This window comes from Osmerus eperlanus, chromosome 6 (genome assembly GCF_963692335.1).
Source record: "Osmerus eperlanus chromosome 6, fOsmEpe2.1, whole genome shotgun sequence".
NCBI lineage: Eukaryota > Metazoa > Chordata > Actinopteri > Osmeriformes > Osmeridae > Osmerus > Osmerus eperlanus.
In genome coordinates, this window is record NC_085023.1 from 1,101,724 (window position 1) to 1,122,041 (window position 20,318).

The window sequence follows — 20,318 nt, forward strand, 5'->3', positions numbered from 1 at the left end:
GTTGTATATATACTGTGGTATAGATACTGTGGTATATATAGTGTAGTATATATACTGTGGTATAGATAGTGTTGTATATATACTGTGGTATAGATAGTGTTGTATATATACTGTGGTATAGATAGTGTTGTGTATATACTGTGGTATAGATAGTGTTGTATATATACTGTGGTATAGATAGTGTTGTATATATACTGTGGTATAGATAGTGTTGTGTATATACTGTGGTATAGATAGTGTGGTATAGATAGTGTTGTATATATACTGTGGTATAGATAGTGTAGTATATATACTGTGGTATAGATAGTGTTGTATATATACTGTGGTATAGATAGTGTTGTGTATATACTGTGGTATAGATAGTGTTGTGTATATACTGTGGTATAGATAGTGTTGTATATATACTGTGGTATAGATAGTGTTGTGTATATACTGTGGTATAGATAGTGTTGTGTATATACTGTGGTATAGATAGTGTTGTGTATATACTGTGGTATAGATAGTGTTGTATATATACTGTGGTATAGATAGTGTTGTATATATACTGTGGTATAGATAGTGTTGTATATATACTGTGGTATAGATAGTGTTGTGTATATACTGTGGTATAGATAGTGTTGTATATATACTGTGGTATAGATAGTGTTGTATATATACTGTGGTATAGATAGTGTTGTATATATACTGTGGTATAGATAGTGTTGTATATATACTGTGGTATAGATAGTGTTGTATATATACTGTTGTATATATACTGTGGTATAGATAGTGTTGTATATATACTGTGGTATAGATAGTGTTGTATATATACTGTGGTATAGATAGTGTTGTATATATACTGTGGTATAGATAGTGTTGTATATATACTGTGGTATAGATAGTGTTGTATATATACTGTTGTATATATACTGTGGTATAGATAGTGTTGTATATATACTGTGGTATAGATAGTGTTGTGTATATACTGTGGTATAGATAGTGTTGTGTATATACTGTGGTATAGATAGTGTTGTGTATATACTGTGGTATAGATAGTGTTGTGTATATACTGTGGTATAGATAGTGTTGTGTATATACTGTGGTATAGATAGTGTTGTGTATATACTGTGGTATAGATAGTGTTGTGTATATACTGTGGTATAGATAGTGTTGTATATATACTGTGGTATAGATAGTGTTGTGTATATACTGTGGTATAGATAGTGTTGTGTATATACTGTGGTATAGATAGTGTTGTATATATACTGTGGTATATATACTGTTGTATATATACTGTGGTATAGATAGTGTTGTATATATACTGTGGTATAGATAGTGTTGTATATATACTGTGGTATAGATAGTGTTGTATATATACTGTGGTATATATACTGTTGTATATATACTGTGGTATAGATAGTGTTGTATATATACTGTGGTATAGATAGTGTTGTATATATACTGTGGTATAGATAGTGTTGTATATATACTGTGGTATAGATAGTGTTGTGTATATACTGTGGTATAGATAGTGTTGTATATATACTGTGGTATAGATAGTGTTGTGTATATACTCTGGTATAGATAGTGTTGTATATATACTGTGGTATAGATAGTGTTGTGTATATACTGTGGTATAGATAGTGTTGTATATATACTCTGGTATAGATAGTGTTGTATATATACTGTGGTATAGATAGTGTTGTGTATATACTGTGGTATAGATAGTGTTGTGTATATACTGTGGTATAGAGAGTGTTGTGTATATACTGTGGTATAGATAGTGTTGTGTATATACTGTGGTATAGATAGTGTTGTGTATATACTGTGGTATAGATAGTGTTGTGTATATACTGTGGTATAGATAGTGTTGTATATATACTGTGGTATAGATAGTGTTGTATATATACTGTGGTATAGATAGTGTTGTGTATATACTGTGGTATAGATAGTGTTGTATATATACTGTGGTATAGATAGTGTTGTATATATACTGTGGTATAGATAGTGTTGTGTATATACTGTGGTATAGATAGTGTTGTATATATACTGTGGTATAGATAGTGTTGTCTATATACTCTGGTATAGATAGTGTTGTATATATACTGTGGTATAGATAGTGTTGTGTATATACTGTGGTATAGATAGTGTTGTATATATACTCTGGTATAGATAGTGTTGTATATATACTGTGGTATAGATAGTGTTGTGTATATACTGTGGTATAGATAGTGTTGTGTATATACTGTGGTATAGAGAGTGTTGTGTATATACTGTGGTATAGATAGTGTTGTGTATATACTGTGGTATAGATAGTGTTGTGTATATACTGTGGTATAGATAGTGTTGTGTATATACTGTGGTATAGATAGTGTTGTATATATACTGTGGTATAGATAGTGTTGTATATATACTGTGGTATAGATAGTGTTGTGTATATACTGTGGTATAGATAGTGTTGTATATATACTGTGGTATAGATAGTGTTGTATATATACTGTGGTATAGATAGTGTTGTATATATACTGTGGTATAGATAGTGTTGTATATATACTGTGGTATAGATAGTGTTGTGTATATACTGTGGTATAGATAGTGTTGTGTATATACTGTGGTATAGATAGTGTTGTGTATATACTGTGGTATAGATAGTGTTGTATATATACTGTGGTATAGATAGTGTTGTATATATACTGCGGTATAGATAGTGTTGTATATATACTGCGGTATAGATAGTGTTGTGTATATACTGCGGTATAGATAGTGTTGTGTATATACTGTGGTATAGATAGTGTTGTGTATATACTGTGGTATAGATAGTGTTGTGTATATACTGTGGTATAGATAGTGTTGTGTATATACTGTGGTATAGATAGTGTTGTGTATATACTGTGGTATAGATAGTGTTGTGTATATACTGTGGTATAGATAGTGTTGTGTATATACTGTGGTATAGATAGTGTTGTATATATACTGTGGTATAGATAGTGTTGTATATATACTGTGGTATAGATAGTGTTGTATATATACTGTGGTATAGATAGTGTTGTATATATACTGTGGTATAGATAGTGTTGTATATATACTGTTGTATATATACTGTGGTATAGATAGTGTTGTATATATACTGTGGTATAGATAGTGTTGTGTATATACTGTGGTATAGATAGTGTTGTGTATATACTGTGGTATAGATAGTGTTGTGTATATACTGTGGTATAGATAGTGTTGTGTATATACTGTGGTATAGATAGTGTTGTGTATATACTGTGGTATAGATAGTGTTGTGTATATACTGTGGTATAGATAGTGTTGTGTATATACTGTGGTATAGATAGTGTTGTATATATACTGTGGTATAGATAGTGTTGTGTATATACTGTGGTATAGATAGTGTTGTGTATATACTGTGGTATAGATAGTGTTGTATATATACTGTGGTATATATACTGTTGTATATATACTGTGGTATAGATAGTGTTGTATATATACTGTGGTATAGATAGTGTTGTATATATACTGTGGTATAGATAGTGTTGTATATATACTGTGGTATATATACTGTTGTATATATACTGTGGTATAGATAGTGTTGTATATATACTGTGGTATAGATAGTGTTGTATATATACTGTGGTATAGATAGTGTTGTATATATACTGTGGTATAGATAGTGTTGTGTATATACTGTGGTATAGATAGTGTTGTATATATACTGTGGTATAGATAGTGTTGTGTATATACTCTGGTATAGATAGTGTTGTATATATACTGTGGTATAGATAGTGTTGTGTATATACTGTGGTATAGATAGTGTTGTATATATACTCTGGTATAGATAGTGTTGTATATATACTGTGGTATAGATAGTGGTGTGTATATACTGTGGTATAGATAGTGTTGTGTATATACTGTGGTATAGAGAGTGTTGTGTATATACTGTGGTATAGATAGTGTTGTGTATATACTGTGGTATAGATAGTGTTGTGTATATACTGTGGTATAGATAGTGTTGTGTATATACTGTGGTATAGATAGTGTTGTATATATACTGTGGTATAGATAGTGTTGTATATATACTGTGGTATAGATAGTGTTGTGTATATACTGTGGTATATATAGTGTTGTATATATACTGTGGTATAGATAGTGTTGTATATATACTGTGGTATAGATAGTGTTGTGTATATACTGTGGTATAGATAGTGTTGTATATATACTGTGGTATAGATAGTGTTGTGTATATACTCTGGTATAGATAGTGTTGTATATATACTGTGGTATAGATAGTGTTGTGTATATACTGTGGTATAGATAGTGTTGTATATATACTCTGGTATAGATAGTGTTGTATATATACTGTGGTATAGATAGTGTTGTGTATATACTGTGGTATAGATAGTGTTGTGTATATACTGTGGTATAGAGAGTGTTGTGTATATACTGTGGTATAGATAGTGTTGTGTATATACTGTGGTATAGATAGTGTTGTGTATATACTGTGGTATAGATAGTGTTGTGTATATACTGTGGTATAGATAGTGTTGTATATATACTGTGGTATAGATAGTGTTGTATATATACTGTGGTATAGATAGTGTTGTGTATATACTGTGGTATAGATAGTGTTGTATATATACTGTGGTATAGATAGTGTTGTATATATACTGTGGTATAGATAGTGTTGTATATATACTGTGGTATAGATAGTGTTGTATATATACTGTGGTATAGATAGTGTTGTATATATACTGTGGTATAGATAGTGTTGTGTATATACTGTGGTATAGATAGTGTTGTGTATATACTGTGGTATAGATAGTGTTGTGTATATACTGTGGTATAGATAGTGTTGTATATATACTGTGGTATAGATAGTGTTGTATATATACTGTGGTATAGATAGTGTTGTATATATACTGTGGTATAGATAGTGTTGTATATATACTGCGGTATAGATAGTGTTGTGTATATACTGCGGTATAGATAGTGTTGTGTATATACTGCGGTATAGATAGTGTTGTGTATATACTGTGGTATAGATAGTGTTGTGTATATACTGTGGTATAGATAGTGTTGTGTATATACTGTGGTATAGATAGTGTTGTGTATATACCGTGGTATAGATAGTGTTGTGTATATACTGTGGTATAGATAGTGTTGTGTATATACTGTGGTATAGATAGTGTTGTATATATACTGTGGTATAGATAGTGTTGTATATATACTGTGGTATAGATAGTGTTGTATATATACTGTGGTATAGATAGTGTTGTATATATACTGTGGTATAGATAGTGTTGTGTATATACTGTGGTATAGATAGTGTTGTGTATATACTGTGGTATAGAGAGTGTTGTGTATATACTGTGGTATAGATAGTGTTGTATATATACTGTGGTATAGATAGTGTTGTATATATACTGTGGTATAGATAGTGTTGTATATATACTGTGGTATAGATAGTGTTGTGTATATACTGTGGTATAGATAGTGTTGTGTATATACTGTGGTATAGATAGTGTTGTATATATACTGTGGTATAGATAGTGTTGTGTATATACTGTGGTATAGATAGTGTTGTGTATATACTGTGGTATAGATAGTGTTGTATATATACTGTGGTATAGATAGTGTTGTATATATACTGTGGTATAGATAGTGTTGTGTATATACTGTGGTATAGATAGTGTTGTATATATACTGTGGTATAGATAGTGTTGTATATATACTGTGGTATAGATAGTGTTGTATATATACTGTGGTATAGATAGTGTTGTATATATACTGTGGTATAGATAGTGTTGTGTATATACTGTGGTATAGATAGTGTTGTGTATATACTGTGGTATAGAGAGTGTTGTGTATATACTGTGGTATAGATAGTGTTGTATATATACTGTGGTATAGATAGTGTTGTATATATACTGTGGTATAGATAGTGTTGTATATATATACTGTGGTATATATAGTGTTGTGTATATACTGTGGTATAGATAGTGTTGTGTATATACTGTGGTATAGATAGTGTTGTATATATACTGTGGTATAGATAGTGTTGTATATATACTGTGGTATAGATAGTGTTGTATATATACTGTGGTATAGATAGTGTTGTGTATATACTGTGGTATAGATAGTGTTGTATATATACTGTGGTATATATACTGTTGTATATATACTGTGGTATAGATAGTGTTGTATATATACTGTGGTATAGATAGTGTTGTATATATACTGTGGTATAGATAGTGTTGTATATATACTGTGGTATAGATAGTGTTGTGTATATACTGTGGTATAGATAGTGTTGTATATATACTGTGGTATAGATAGTGTTGTGTATATACTCTGGTATAGATAGTGTTGTATATATACTGTGGTATAGATAGTGTTGTGTATATACTGTGGTATAGATAGTGTTGTATATATACTCTGGTATAGATAGTGTTGTATATATACTGTGGTATAGATAGTGGTGTGTATATACTGTGGTATAGATAGTGTTGTGTATATACTGTGGTATAGAGAGTGTTGTGTATATACTGTGGTATAGATAGTGTTGTGTATATACTGTGGTATAGATAGTGTTGTGTATATACTGTGGTATAGATAGTGTTGTGTATATACTGTGGTATAGATAGTGTTGTATATATACTGTGGTATAGATAGTGTTGTATATATACTGTGGTATAGATAGTGTTGTGTATATACTGTGGTATAGATAGTGTTGTATATATACTGTGGTATAGATAGTGTTGTATATATACTGTGGTATAGATAGTGTTGTATATATACTGTGGTATAGATAGTGTTGTATATATACTGTGGTATAGATAGTGTTGTATATATACTGTGGTATAGATAGTGTTGTGTATATACTGTGGTATAGATAGTGTTGTGTATATACTGTGGTATAGATAGTGTTGTGTATATACTGTGGTATAGATAGTGTTGTATATATACTGTGGTATAGATAGTGTTGTATATATACTGTGGTATAGATAGTGTTGTATATATACTGTGGTATAGATAGTGTTGTATATATACTGCGGTATAGATAGTGTTGTGTATATACTGCGGTATAGATAGTGTTGTGTATATACTGCGGTATAGATAGTGTTGTGTATATACTGTGGTATAGATAGTGTTGTGTATATACTGTGGTATAGATAGTGTTGTGTATATACTGTGGTATAGATAGTGTTGTGTATATACTGTGGTATAGATAGTGTTGTGTATATACTGTGGTATAGATAGTGTTGTGTATATACTGTGGTATAGATAGTGTTGTATATATACTGTGGTATAGATAGTGTTGTATATATACTGTGGTATAGATAGTGTTGTATATATACTGTGGTATAGATAGTGTTGTATATATACTGTGGTATAGATAGTGTTGTGTATATACTGTGGTATAGATAGTGTTGTGTATATACTGTGGTATAGAGAGTGTTGTGTATATACTGTGGTATAGATAGTGTTGTATATATACTGTGGTATAGATAGTGTTGTATATATACTGTGGTATAGATAGTGTTGTATATATACTGTGGTATAGATAGTGTTGTGTATATACTGTGGTATAGATAGTGTTGTGTATATACTGTGGTATAGATAGTGTTGTATATATACTGTGGTATAGATAGTGTTGTGTATATACTGTGGTATAGATAGTGTTGTGTATATACTGTGGTATAGATAGTGTTGTATATATACTGTGGTATAGATAGTGTTGTATATATACTGTGGTATAGATAGTGTTGTGTATATACTGTGGTATAGATAGTGTTGTATATATACTGTGGTATAGATAGTGTTGTATATATACTGTGGTATAGATAGTGTTGTATATATACTGTGGTATAGATAGTGTTGTATATATACTGTGGTATAGATAGTGTTGTGTATATACTGTGGTATAGATAGTGTTGTGTATATACTGTGGTATAGAGAGTGTTGTGTATATACTGTGGTATAGATAGTGTTGTATATATACTGTGGTATAGATAGTGTTGTATATATACTGTGGTATAGATAGTGTTGTATATATATACTGTGGTATATATAGTGTTGTGTATATACTGTGGTATAGATAGTGTTGTGTATATACTGTGGTATAGATAGTGTTGTATATATACTGTGGTATAGATAGTGTTGTATATATACTGTGGTATAGATAGTGTTGTATATATACTGTGGTATAGATAGTGTTGTGTATATACTGTGGTATAGATAGTGTTGTATATATACTGTGGTATAGATAGTGTTGTATATATACTGTGGTATAGATAGTGTTGTATATATACTGTGGTATAGATAGTGTTGTATATATACTGTGGTATATATAGTGTTGTATATATACTGTGGTATAGATAGTGTTGTGTATATACTGTGGTATAGATAGTGTTGTATATATACTGTGGTATAGATAGTGTTGTGTATATACTGTGGTATAGATAGTGTTGTATATATACTGTGGTATAGATAGTGTTGTATATATACTGTGGTATAGATAGTGTTGTATATATACTGTGGTATAGATAGTGTTGTATATATACTCTGGTATAGATAGTGTTGTATATATACTGTGGTATAGATAGTGTTGTGTATATACTGTGGTATAGATAGTGTTGTATATATACTGTGGTATAGATAGTGTTGTATATATACTGTGGTATAGGCCCTGGGCCCTGTGATGTAGCGGAGCCCAGTCACTCCCAACACATCAGCATCTGTTCCGGTCTGGAAGGGGGGGGGCTTCTTACTCTATAAATGTTTGATATTATTACTATTATTATTGTTATCAAATATTATTATTGTACACTGTGTCTGGTAGCTGAGATGTGGTTGTTTCACAATGTGTCTGGTGAACACAGATCATTCCTTGAAACTCTGTTAGAACCCTGCACTTCTGAGGCTTGATTGATCCTTTCTACACGCTCTGTCTGTGGCTTTGGATAAAAACCTCTAGTGACTATATGGTGTTCATGCAACCCCAGTCATCCATGACTCAGCACACTGCTCCACACACACACACACACACATTACATTTAATCATTTAGCAGACGCTCTTATCCAGAGCGACTTACAGTAAGTACAGGGACATTCTCCGAGGCAAGTAGGGTGAAGTGCCTTGCCCAAGGACACAACGTCATTTTGCATGGCCGGGAATCAAACCGGCAACCTTCTGATTAATATCCTGATTCCCTAACCGCTCAGCCATCTGACGCCCTACACACACACAGGCGCACACATACACACACACGGGCGCACGCACACATGGGCACACACACATACACGGGCTCACACACACGCCAGGGAAGGGTGTGACAGGAACACTTGGAATTTGGAACACCTGGTGTCTGAGCATGTGCAGAGCTACACTGCCCCCTGGTGTCTGAGCATGTGCAGCGCTACACTGCCCCCTGGTGTCTGAGCATGTGCAGAGCTACACTGCCCCCTGGTGTCTGAGCATGTGCAGCGCTACACTGCCCCCTGGTGTCTGAGCATGTGCAGCGCTACACTGCCCCCTGGTGTCTGAGCATGTGCAGAGCTACACTGTCCCCTGGTGTCTCACCTTCACAGCCGCGGTCTATCTGGCCCACGCAGGCCAGCGCATCAGACAGCAGATCAGGCAGCCGGCCGTTCAGATCCACAGACGCCAGACAGCCCTGGAAGCCCTCCCTGGCGTGCACAAGCTTAGGCAGGTCCTTATACATCTCCTTGGCAACACCGCCAATATAGAGGTCACCTGGAGGGGGTCAGGGAGGGGACGGGGTGAGAGACGAGACAGGGTGAGGGAGGGGACAGGATGGGGAGAGGAGGGGTTGAGGGGGAAGAGAAGGTGGTCAGAATATAGTTACATCAGCCCCTTGTACACAGCCTGTTAAAGGAGGAAATGTTGCACCTCCATGCAGCCTCACAGCTCTGTATAAAAAGGTAGGAACACGGAACGGGGGGTTATTGTTGTATCGGTCTCAAGCCGTCAGCGGAGGTATTCAAGGAGCCGAATCACGTCTGGTTAAAGAGACAGCCGGGATGGACGGACTACACATGCTAGCAAATAAATCACTAAATGCTACAACTAAGGATCTGAATTTGGTTCTTCAGCTATCGCAAGACTCTGTTGCCCCACTCAAACCTAGGAAAAGAAAGGATAAGAAATTGTCTCCATTGTTGAAACCCACACTCTCAAAAAGTCAACCAGAAAACTAGAACGTAAGTGGCGTACCACTAAATTGGAGGTTTTCCGCCTGGCCTGGAAGGACAGCCTACTGGAACAAACAAGTCCTCATCAGGTCCAGATCAGAATACTCTAAGCTGATTAGTAAGAACCAGCACAATGCTAAATTCCTATTTGATACCGTTGCAAAACTCACTAAGAAAAGTGCACATGGTGTTAGTACAGATCTCTCTCCCAATGATTTTCTAGAATTCTTCAACCACAAAATCTATGCAATTAGGGACAAACTACAGACCAGCTCTGGATGAATGGCCATGAACACCGAATCTTCCTCTATACCAAGCATGCTGCATGTTGAGGCTCTCACTCACTTTAACCCTATTTCTATGGAAGCGTTCATAAAGCTGATAGATTCATCGAAACCCACCAATTGCCTTCTCAACCCCCTTCCTGCCAAACTTCGTAAGGAAGTCCTCCCTATTATTGGACCACCCATGCTAGTATTATTAATGAATCTATCGTAACTGGCCAAGTCCCTGACAATTTTAAACAAGAAATTATTAAGCCCCTACTTAAAAAAACAAACCTGGATCCCGGATCTCTTGGCAACTACAGGCCAATTTCAAATCTTCCATTTCTCTCAATAAAAAAAAAAAAGCTGTGGTACAACAGCTCACTGAGCACCTCTCCTCAAATCAGCTTTATGAACCTCTCCAGTCTGGATTTTGTCTTCACCACAGCACTGAAATTGCATTAGCCAAGGTAGTCAATGATCTACTATGAGCCTCTGACGCAGGCTCTTTCTCTGTCCTGGTTGTCCTGAACCTGAGTGCAGCTTTTGACACTGTGGATCATCAAATTCTCCTGGAACGTATGGAGAACTGTGTTGGGATCTCTGGTACGGCATTCCAATGGTTTAGATCGTATCTATCTAAAAGATCACAATTTGTCCATTATGACGGCCGCTCATCCAGGAGCTCCACTGTAAAATACGGAGTACCACAGGGTTCTGTCCTAGGCCCTCTGCTATTTTGCTATTTTCTCTCTACATGTTGCCTTTAGGAAACTTAATTAGAAGCTCCTGAGTAGATTTTCACTGCTATGCAGATGACACCCAGCTATACATGTCCCTAAAGCCTGGAGAATTACCACACACTCTGGAAAAATGTGTTTCTGGGATAAGAACTTGGGTGACAGCAAATGTCCTTTTTCTCAATTCGGGTAAAACAGAGGTGCAAATTTTGGGACCTAAAAAATACATAAATAATTTATCCAATCTCACCCTAGACCTAAACGGCATCAAAGTGTCTCAAAGCCAGCTTGTCAAAAATCTAGGAGTCACAATGGACCCAGACCTCTCGTTCGAGTACCATATTAAGCAAATGACCAGAATTGGATTTTTCCATGTACGTAACATAGCTAAAATAAGAAATTTCCTCTCAAAGGATGATGCTGAAAAACTAATACATGCATTTGTTACATCCCGATTGGACTACTGCAATATGTAATTCTCTGGCCTCCCAAGTACCGCCCATCCGTAAACGGAGACGCAGAAGCATATTTCGGCCTTAAGATGCACTGTGTCGTCTGTCGTATGTTCCCGTCTAAAGCAGACAAAAGTGGATCTTTTTACACAGGCACCGACAATTTTCGAAAACAATCCCTGACCAGCCATGCTAGCAGACAGCACCTGGTTTGCGTGACAGCTAAGCGGATGGTTGACAATCCATCTTCCAGGCCGTTGACCATGCTGGTCAGGAATTTAAATGTAGATGCCCATCGTGTTATTGCACGACTTATAACAACGGCATATGACGTAATTAAGACGGGACAGCCGTTCGCCTCGTTCCCCCAGGCTATTGAACTGCAGCAGAAGAATGGTGTCGACTTGGGTACTTAGTATCATACTGATGAAATGCTATGGAAGCTTTTATATATTAGCATTGAGGGACCAGAGGTTTCAGTTTCAGCCAGACAGAGTTGTGCAGAGATGGCTGTCAGCAGGGAAGAGAGCATGTCATGTTTGAGGTTAAAAGTCAATTGTTTTGCTGACTATTACCTTATCATTTTTTATCACTAGAAATGTGATTTTATTTTTGTTCTTTTTATATCCAGGATGTGTTAAATAAATTGTTAAACATGTTAACAGAATAACATAACTTATAAGTCTTTGGTTTTGTTGTAACAATGATAAATTACAACTTTTGGAGGGGGGGCCAGTAAAAATGGCCTTGGGGCCAGTAAGTTTCAAACCCACTGGCCCGTGGGGCCAGTCGCAAAAAATGTTTATGTTGAACCCTGTGATGATGTGTGTGCATTTCAACAGAAACCCATCATGTGGGAGACAGCTTTCAGAGAATAATATTGTACATTTCCCCTCTCTGAAAGAAATCATCAACGATGGCAACATGGATCGATTCAAGATGAAAATATCAGAACTGAAGAAAGAATATCAGCAGTGTTTTCAAATACTGAACTTCAGCCAAAAATATATTTACATCTCCTCTCTCTAGTAACCCCTCTAATGTACCAATCGACCAACAAATGGAGTTGATTGACTTACACTGCAGTTATGTGGTAAAAGACTAATTTGCCAATGTTGACTTGCACACATTCTATCATCATTGCCTCTGTGAGTCTGTGCATATTTGGAAGTACTTCATCTCCATAATGAACAAATAAAATCCAAAGTGTGCTCTCGCTTGTCACATGCTCACTGAAATGACATTATGAAAGTGTCAATTGCTCTAAGACTTCTGATATTGAGAAGTTGGTTGAAGCCAAAAGGTGTCAGACAGTTCTAAACAGTAACCATATACTGACCTCAGATTGAGTGTTTCTGTACTGTACTAATCTTTTCCCAATTAACATCCAAAGATGTTTATAAAAAAAAAGCTGATGTTGATATTCAGAATGATAATTTGTTGATTTGTATTTTTAATCTGAAACAATGTATCTGATGATCCCAGATTCTCATGGTTTTTCCATTGTGTATTTGCTGTTGCCTTCCTCTTCTCCTTGAAATAAAAATGTCATTACAATTGAGGATTAAATACTTTTGAATTACAATGTCAGTGTGATGTGGTGAAATGATAGGTCTGGTCCAGTTTGATTCTTCATGTTGTGTTAATGTGTGTCAATCTGCCTCTTATGGCTGTTATAGGAACATTTCCCTTAGAATTTACTGTTGGGTAATAAGTGTCAAGTTCCATCTTGTTCTGATTTTTCTCGGCCTGCCTCAGGTGATATTTTAACCAATGTGCCCCCGACCCCAAATTAGTTCCACACCTGCTGTGTGGCAAAACTGACCTCTAGTGGACAATCAAGAGTAATGCAGTGAAACAGCATGACACTGTCTAAAGGTGCAGCATCTCTAGTGGACAATCAAGAGTAATGCAGTGAAACAGCATGACACTGTCTAAAGGTGCAGCATCTCTAGTGGACAATCAAGAGTAATGCAGTGAAACAGCATGACACTGTCTAAAGGTGCAGCATCTCTAGTGGACAATCAAGAGTAATGCAGTGAAACAGCATGACACTGTCTAAAGGTGCAGCATCTCTAGTGGACAATCAAGAGTAATGCAGTGAAACAGCATGACACTGTCTAAAGGTGCAGCATCTCTAGTGGACAATCAAGAGTAATGCAGTGAAACAGCATGACACTGTTTAAAGGTGCAGCATCTCTAGTGGACAATCAAAAGTAATGCAGTGAAACAGCATGACACTGTCTAAAGGTGCAGCATCTCTAGTGGACAATCAAGAGTAATGCAGTGAAACAGCATGACACTGTTTAAAGGTGCAGCATCTCTAGTGGACAATCAAGAGTAATGCAGTGAAACAGCATGACACTGTCTAAAGGTGCAGCATCTCTAGTGGAGGATCCTATTTACATTTAGTCATTTAGCAGACGCTATTATCCAGAGCGAATTACAGTAAGTACAAGGACATTCCCCCGAGGCAAGTAAGGTGAAGTGCCTTTCCCAAGGACACGTCATTCGGCACGGACAGAATCGAACCGGCAACCTTCTGATTAATAGCCCGATTCCCTGACCGCTCAGCCATCTGACTCCCATTTACTGCAGAGGAGCTGCATCATATTATCTATGTCTCTATTTACAGTACATGTGGTTTTTAAATACCCTCCCAGCACCTCTAACTTCCTCTATCTCCCACTACCCCACCCCAGACCCCCTCCCATTAGCTCTAATACACCCTCCCTCCCCCCAGCCCTTCAGACAGCCCTCCCACCTGCCCCCTGCACAGTGGTCAGACTCACCCTTCAGGTCCAGGTTCTTGGCCCCCATGGTGGTCTGGGTGGTGACCTTGGTGTCGATCTTGACGGTGTGCAGGTTGTTGGTGTCTCTGGAGACGAGGACGTTGTGCCAGTGGTTGTCGTTCAGAGGCTTGTTGGAGTTTCCCTTGATGAGATGGGCTCCATTTCCCAGGTCAGACACATAGTGGAGGTACCTGAGAGATCGCAGCGTTATGGACCTTCCTACAGCCTCAACACCCACTCCGTTATGGACCTTCCTACAGCCTCAACACCCACTCCGTTATGGACCTTCCTACAGCCTCAACACCCACTCCGTTATGGACCTTCCTACAGCCTCAACACCCACTCCGTTATGGACCTTCCTACAGCCTCAACACCCACTCCGTTATGGACCTTCCTACAGCCTCAACACCCACTCCGTTATGGACCTTCCTACAGCCTCAACACCCACTCCGTTATGGACCTTCCTACAGCCTCAACACCCACTCCGTTATGGACCTTCCTACAGCCTCAACACCCACTCCGTTATGGACCTTCCTACAGCCTCAACACCCACTCCGTTATGGACCTTCCTACAGCCTCAACACCCACTCCGTTATGGACCTTCCTACAGCCTCAACACCCACTCCAGCTACCGCAGCGTTATGGACCTTCCTACAGCCTCAACACCCACTCCAGCTACCGCTGGTATCACCCTAGGCTCCTCACATTTCTCCTGCTGGTCTCTCCAATATGGCACGTATTTTACAAAGACTACGGCAACAAAAGCCAAATGTTGCCACGTTATGTTGGGAATGGGATGCTGTTGCGACGGTTGTTGGAGCAACTAGTTGCCTAATTAGCCTGTACCTATGCCATGTTTATGTACCATGTTAGCTTTACATGTATAAAAGTAAAGCTCAGAGAAGGTGAAAGGCTTGGTGACCGGCGTGGAGAAATGCGCGTCTAGTGTGAACAGCATCGCGCCATTCGTAGCAGATTGTGGCGCTTCAGGGCGCTTCGCAGCCAGTGTGTCCCAGGCGTTAGCTAGATTGAATCTATGGCTCTGGATTGATTGCAATGTCTGAACAGTCAGTTTCCACGCCTACTGGCCTCCTCTCATTATCATATTGGGAACAATGAATGAATGAATGAATGAATGAATGAATGGATGAATAAATGAATGAATAAATCAATCAATAAATCAATCAATAAATGAATACAAAAATAAATACATACATAAATGTAAAATATATGTAACTATTGATTGACAATTGTGCATTAATTAATACATATATTCGTTTATTTCTGTCTAAATGCATGGATGTGGACATTTATTTATTCATTCATTCATTTGTAAATATGGCAGGTTTGGTCCTCCATACTCCTACTCTGACCTCATTATATCTCCTGCTGGTCTATTCTAGTCTCACCTCATCATATCTCCTGCTGGTCTCTCCTAGTCTCTCCCCATCATATCTCCTGCTGGTCTCTCCTAGTCTCTCCCCATCTTATCTCCTGCTGGTTTCTCCTAGTCTCTCCCCATTATATCTCCTGCTGGTCTCTCCTAGTCTCTCCCCATCTTATCTCCTGCTGGTTTCTCCTAGTCTCTCCCCATTATATCTCCTGCTGGTCTCTCCTAGTCTCTCCCCATCATATCTCCTGCAGGTGTCTGCTCGTCTCTCTCTCCGGTCCCACCTACCCCTTGACCAGCTCCACCACGATGAAGTCATTGCCGTCGCCGCTGTTGAAGAGGATGAGTCCATCAGAGGAGGTGGTCTTGAACTGGAAGAACAGGTGCATGGAGTAGTAGGCCTGCAGGGTGGTCAGCGACACGTAGCTGGAGCGCGACTTGAAGGTCACCGGGTCAGCCACGATGCTCTTGAAGCCGATCATTGCGTTGAGCTCGCAGTACTCGATGTCTCCGTTCTTGCAGAGGTCGATGTAGGCCAGGCCGTTGAAGGAGAAGCTCTGGAGGTGGCCGATGAAGTTGGAGGGTACGAGGGACAGGAAGCGTTTCTCCGTCACGATGCCCGTCTCCAGGTTGTGGAACTCTAGCTGAGTGTGGTCACCCGCCATCTGACCTGTGGGAGGAAGGGGGGTGAGGTGGAGGTACAGAGTGTGTTGGAGGAGGGGGCAAGGTTTGGTGGGGGGAAGGAAGGGAATGAGAAGGAACAAGGGAGGGGCACGGAGGAGAAGAGGAGATAATGAGGGAGAAAGGAGAAACAAAGGACAGAGAGAAAGAGCACGTGTGTGACAGAGAAGAGTGGTGGAGAAGGAGGGTGTAGGAGGAGGAGGGAGAAAGTAGGAGGAGGGGAAGGAGGGAGAGAAGGGGAAGGAGGAAGTAAGAGGAGGAAGAGGGAGAAACGAGGAAGCGGAGGCACAGGAGGGAGAAAGGAAGAGGAGGGTGTAGGAGGAGAAGAAAGGAGGGGAGGAGGAAAAGGTGGGAGAGGAGGAGGAGGGAGAGGAGGAGGAGGAGGGTGTAAGAGGAGAAGGTAATGGAGGGAGAGGAGGAGGAGGGAGTAGGGAGAGTGGGAAGAGAAAGGAGGAAGAAGAGGGAGAAGAGGATGAGGGAGAGGAGGAGGGAAGAGGGGGGAGGAGGAGAAGGAGAGGAAGAGGAGGGAGGAGGAGGGAGAGTGGGAAGAGAAAGGAGAAGGGAGGAGGGGAGAGGGAAAGGAGGGAGAAGGAGAGGAAGAGGAAGAGGAGGGAGGGGAGAGGGAGAGGGAGAGGAGGAGAGGGAGGAGAGGAGGAGGTACCTTCCACAGCAGGCAGGTCATCCACGGTAAGCTTCAGGTTCTTGCCTCTCCTGAACACCCTGACTGTGTGCCACTCGTTATCATTCAGGTTCTGACCCGCAAATAAAGTCTCTGGACCCTTACCTGTAGAACAGCCCAGAGGGAAGTTAAAACACACACACACACACAAACACCGTCACACACACACACACTTACATGCTCATAAACACACTCACTCATACACACAAGCTTAGTCAGACACTCAAACACACACGCTCATACACACACACAAACACCCTGACACACACATGCTCATAAACACACATTCATACACACACACTCATATGCACACAGCTAATCTACCGTGCACACACACACAGACACACGTACATGCTCTTACCCACAATCTCATACTCACAGACAAACACACACTCATACACACATACTTATACATACAGACACACAGACACATACACAGACACACACACACACACACACACACACAGACACACTAAGAGTACATGAGCAAAAGTGAGCAAATAAGAGGAAAATTTGACAAAATAAAAGAAAAAAGGTAGAGAAGAGAGACAGAGAGAAAAGGACAGAAGAGAGGAGAGAGGAGAGATGGATAGAGGTGGGATACAGAGAGAGGAGAGATGGATAGAGGTGGGATACAGAGAGAGGAGAGATGGATAGACGTGGGATACAGAGAGAGAGGAGAGATGGATAGAGGTGGGATACAGAGAGAGGAGAGATGGATAGAGGTGGGATACAGAGAGAGGAGAGGTGGATAGAGGTGGGATACAGAGAGAGGAGAGATGGATAGAGGTGGGATACATAGAGAGGAGAGATGGATAGAGGTGGGATACAGAGAGAGGAGAGATGGATAGAGGTGGGATACAGAGAGAGGAGAGATGGATAGAGGTGGGATACAGAGAGAGGAGAGATGGATAGAGGTGGGATACAGAGAGAGGAGAGATGGATAGAGGTGGGATACAGAGAGAGGAGAGGAGAGATGGATAGAGGTGGGATACAGAGAGGAGAGATGGATAGAGGTGGGATAAAGAGGGGTGAGGGAGATGGATAGAGGTGGGATAAAGAGGGGTGATGGAGATGGATATAACCAGCCTGACCACTGGAACCAGCCTGTAAATGGCCTGACCAGTATAACCAGCCTGTAAATGTCCAGGGGTCTCATTTATAAACGTTGCGTATGCACAAAACGGGGCTGAAAATGTGCGTACGCCATTTCCCATGCAAAGGTTGTGATTTATAAAAAACAAACTTGACGAGACAATGTGCGGTCCTCCATGCAAACTCTGACCCATCCGTAGGCCTACGCACATTTTGGAGACAGTGGGAATTGGTGACGCAGATGACCGTATGTAGTCAGACTGCAGAATGTGGGAAGAACGATTACTCGTAATAGTTATATTTTGTTTTCCTCACTCACGTTTTTTTCACTCCATTTCATCATTATCATGAAGATTACATCCAGCAGTGTTATTTGCGCTAGTACTGAGTGATAATTGTTCCATAAACACCTTGTACAATCCAACTCAAACTTTACATCAAAATTCAGCGCTGTCTCACCATCAGATTGTCCACTACGGGAGTGCAGGAGGATAACAGAGGATAACATCACATATCCTACCTTTAGACAACTGCAGAACACAGTGTAACCTATAACTAAATATATTTCTTTAATACTGTGCATATATCATCATATGTCAAAAACTGGAAATACAGTCGTTAAGCTCCCGCACAATTGCTACACTACGTCCTCGTTATCAGTCCAAACTTTAAAGGGGTGATTGATTGCAAAACCGATTTTACCTTGTCATAGTTGAATAACGACAGTTCGGTGGGTAAGATGAACATACAGTGAACCTCAAAGTCCATTGACACCTCTTTCCTATGCAAATCTCAAAATGAAAAAATTTGGCTGTAAAACGCTAGCTTTTCAACAAAGCCACCGGAGTGACGTAGGACGGGGGACCGCCTTTTTTGACTCTGGTCTGTATCTTTGTCACGCCCCAAAATTTACATCCAGACCAGCCCACTCACTGGTGTTCTTGCCCAGTCCGAGGTAGCGTAGATCTCCGATGCTAGTTTAGCTGCGCGCTGCTCTGTGTAGGCTACTTCTAAGCAATTAGAAAGGATAACGTTTTGAAGTAAACAAGGATATTGAAAATGGACCACGGTCGTAAATGCTGTGTTCCAGGCTGTACAGGGAAGGCTAACACTCATAGTCTTCCCAAGGAGCCAAACATTCGACAGGCATGGCTGCTGTTTGTCTATGAGAAGATCCCGGCGAAGTTCGACACTCAATTATTCATTTGCTCTGAACATTTCACCCAAGACAGTTTTGACAACCTTGGACAATTTCAAGCAGGATTTGCTAAGAAGCTGAACCTGAAAAGATGTGCTGTTCCGACCGTACGCTCATCGCAAACGCAAGCTGTAAGTAGGCTACAGTATGATTTTGTCTGTAACAGTTATTAGCAATGCTAACGTCTCCTGTATCTAGCATAGGTAGAATGCTAAATACGTTTCTAAACACAGCAACATACTTTACTTAGCAATATGCTGCCACTCGCACTGTTTTTTCTTGTGGTGATCCCGCTGCTGTGGCCACCAAATAATGTGTGTTTTCAGGCGTCCACCTCGCCTACAAGTAGGCTACTTCAATTTCAGTGTCTGAGAACTTTCACTTTTTTGTTCTTTCCCATCTGTCGCCATGATCCACCATAAAGAACAATCGCATGCCAGGGTCATTAATATACCGGATTAGCATTCATGAGGACGTGCTTTGCATTGACCATTTATGGTTAAAAATGGGCGTGTTCAGGGCCGGTTAAAATGCTGATTCACGTATGCACACTTGTGGGTAATCTGTGATTTATAAAGGGACCATTGGTTACAGGTATGCATAAGCATGGTTTTATAAGTCCGATTTTTGGGGGGCGTACACCATTTTAGGCTTTTGGCCGTAAGTACACTTTTAGTTAGAATCCTACGCACAGTTTTATAAATGTGACCCCTGGTCACTAGAACCAGCCTGTAAACGTTCAGGGGCCTCATGTATAAAAATTGCACAGCTTACATACCAGAAGATGGCGTACGGCCAAAACTTGAAAAGTACCTACGCACAGAAATATTC

General features: G+C 39.3%; 1 protein-coding gene across 13 annotated transcripts in view; it reads right to left on the minus strand.

Moving 5' to 3' along the window:
• Positions 1–20,318, minus strand: part of LOC134021842 (neurexin-1a) — a 242,827-nt gene that overhangs the window by 115,271 nt on the left and 107,238 nt on the right. For all 13 annotated transcript variants that reach the window (XM_062462916.1, XM_062462914.1, XM_062462913.1 and 10 more), the window contains 4 exons: positions 17,177–17,299; positions 16,123–16,504; positions 14,445–14,635; positions 9,563–9,736 (listed from right to left, as the gene is read on the minus strand). In XM_062462916.1, the coding sequence (XP_062318900.1) occupies positions 9,563–9,736; positions 14,445–14,635; positions 16,123–16,504; positions 17,177–17,299 (870 nt within the window). The remainder of the gene's footprint in view (positions 1–9,562; positions 9,737–14,444; positions 14,636–16,122; positions 16,505–17,176; positions 17,300–20,318) is intronic.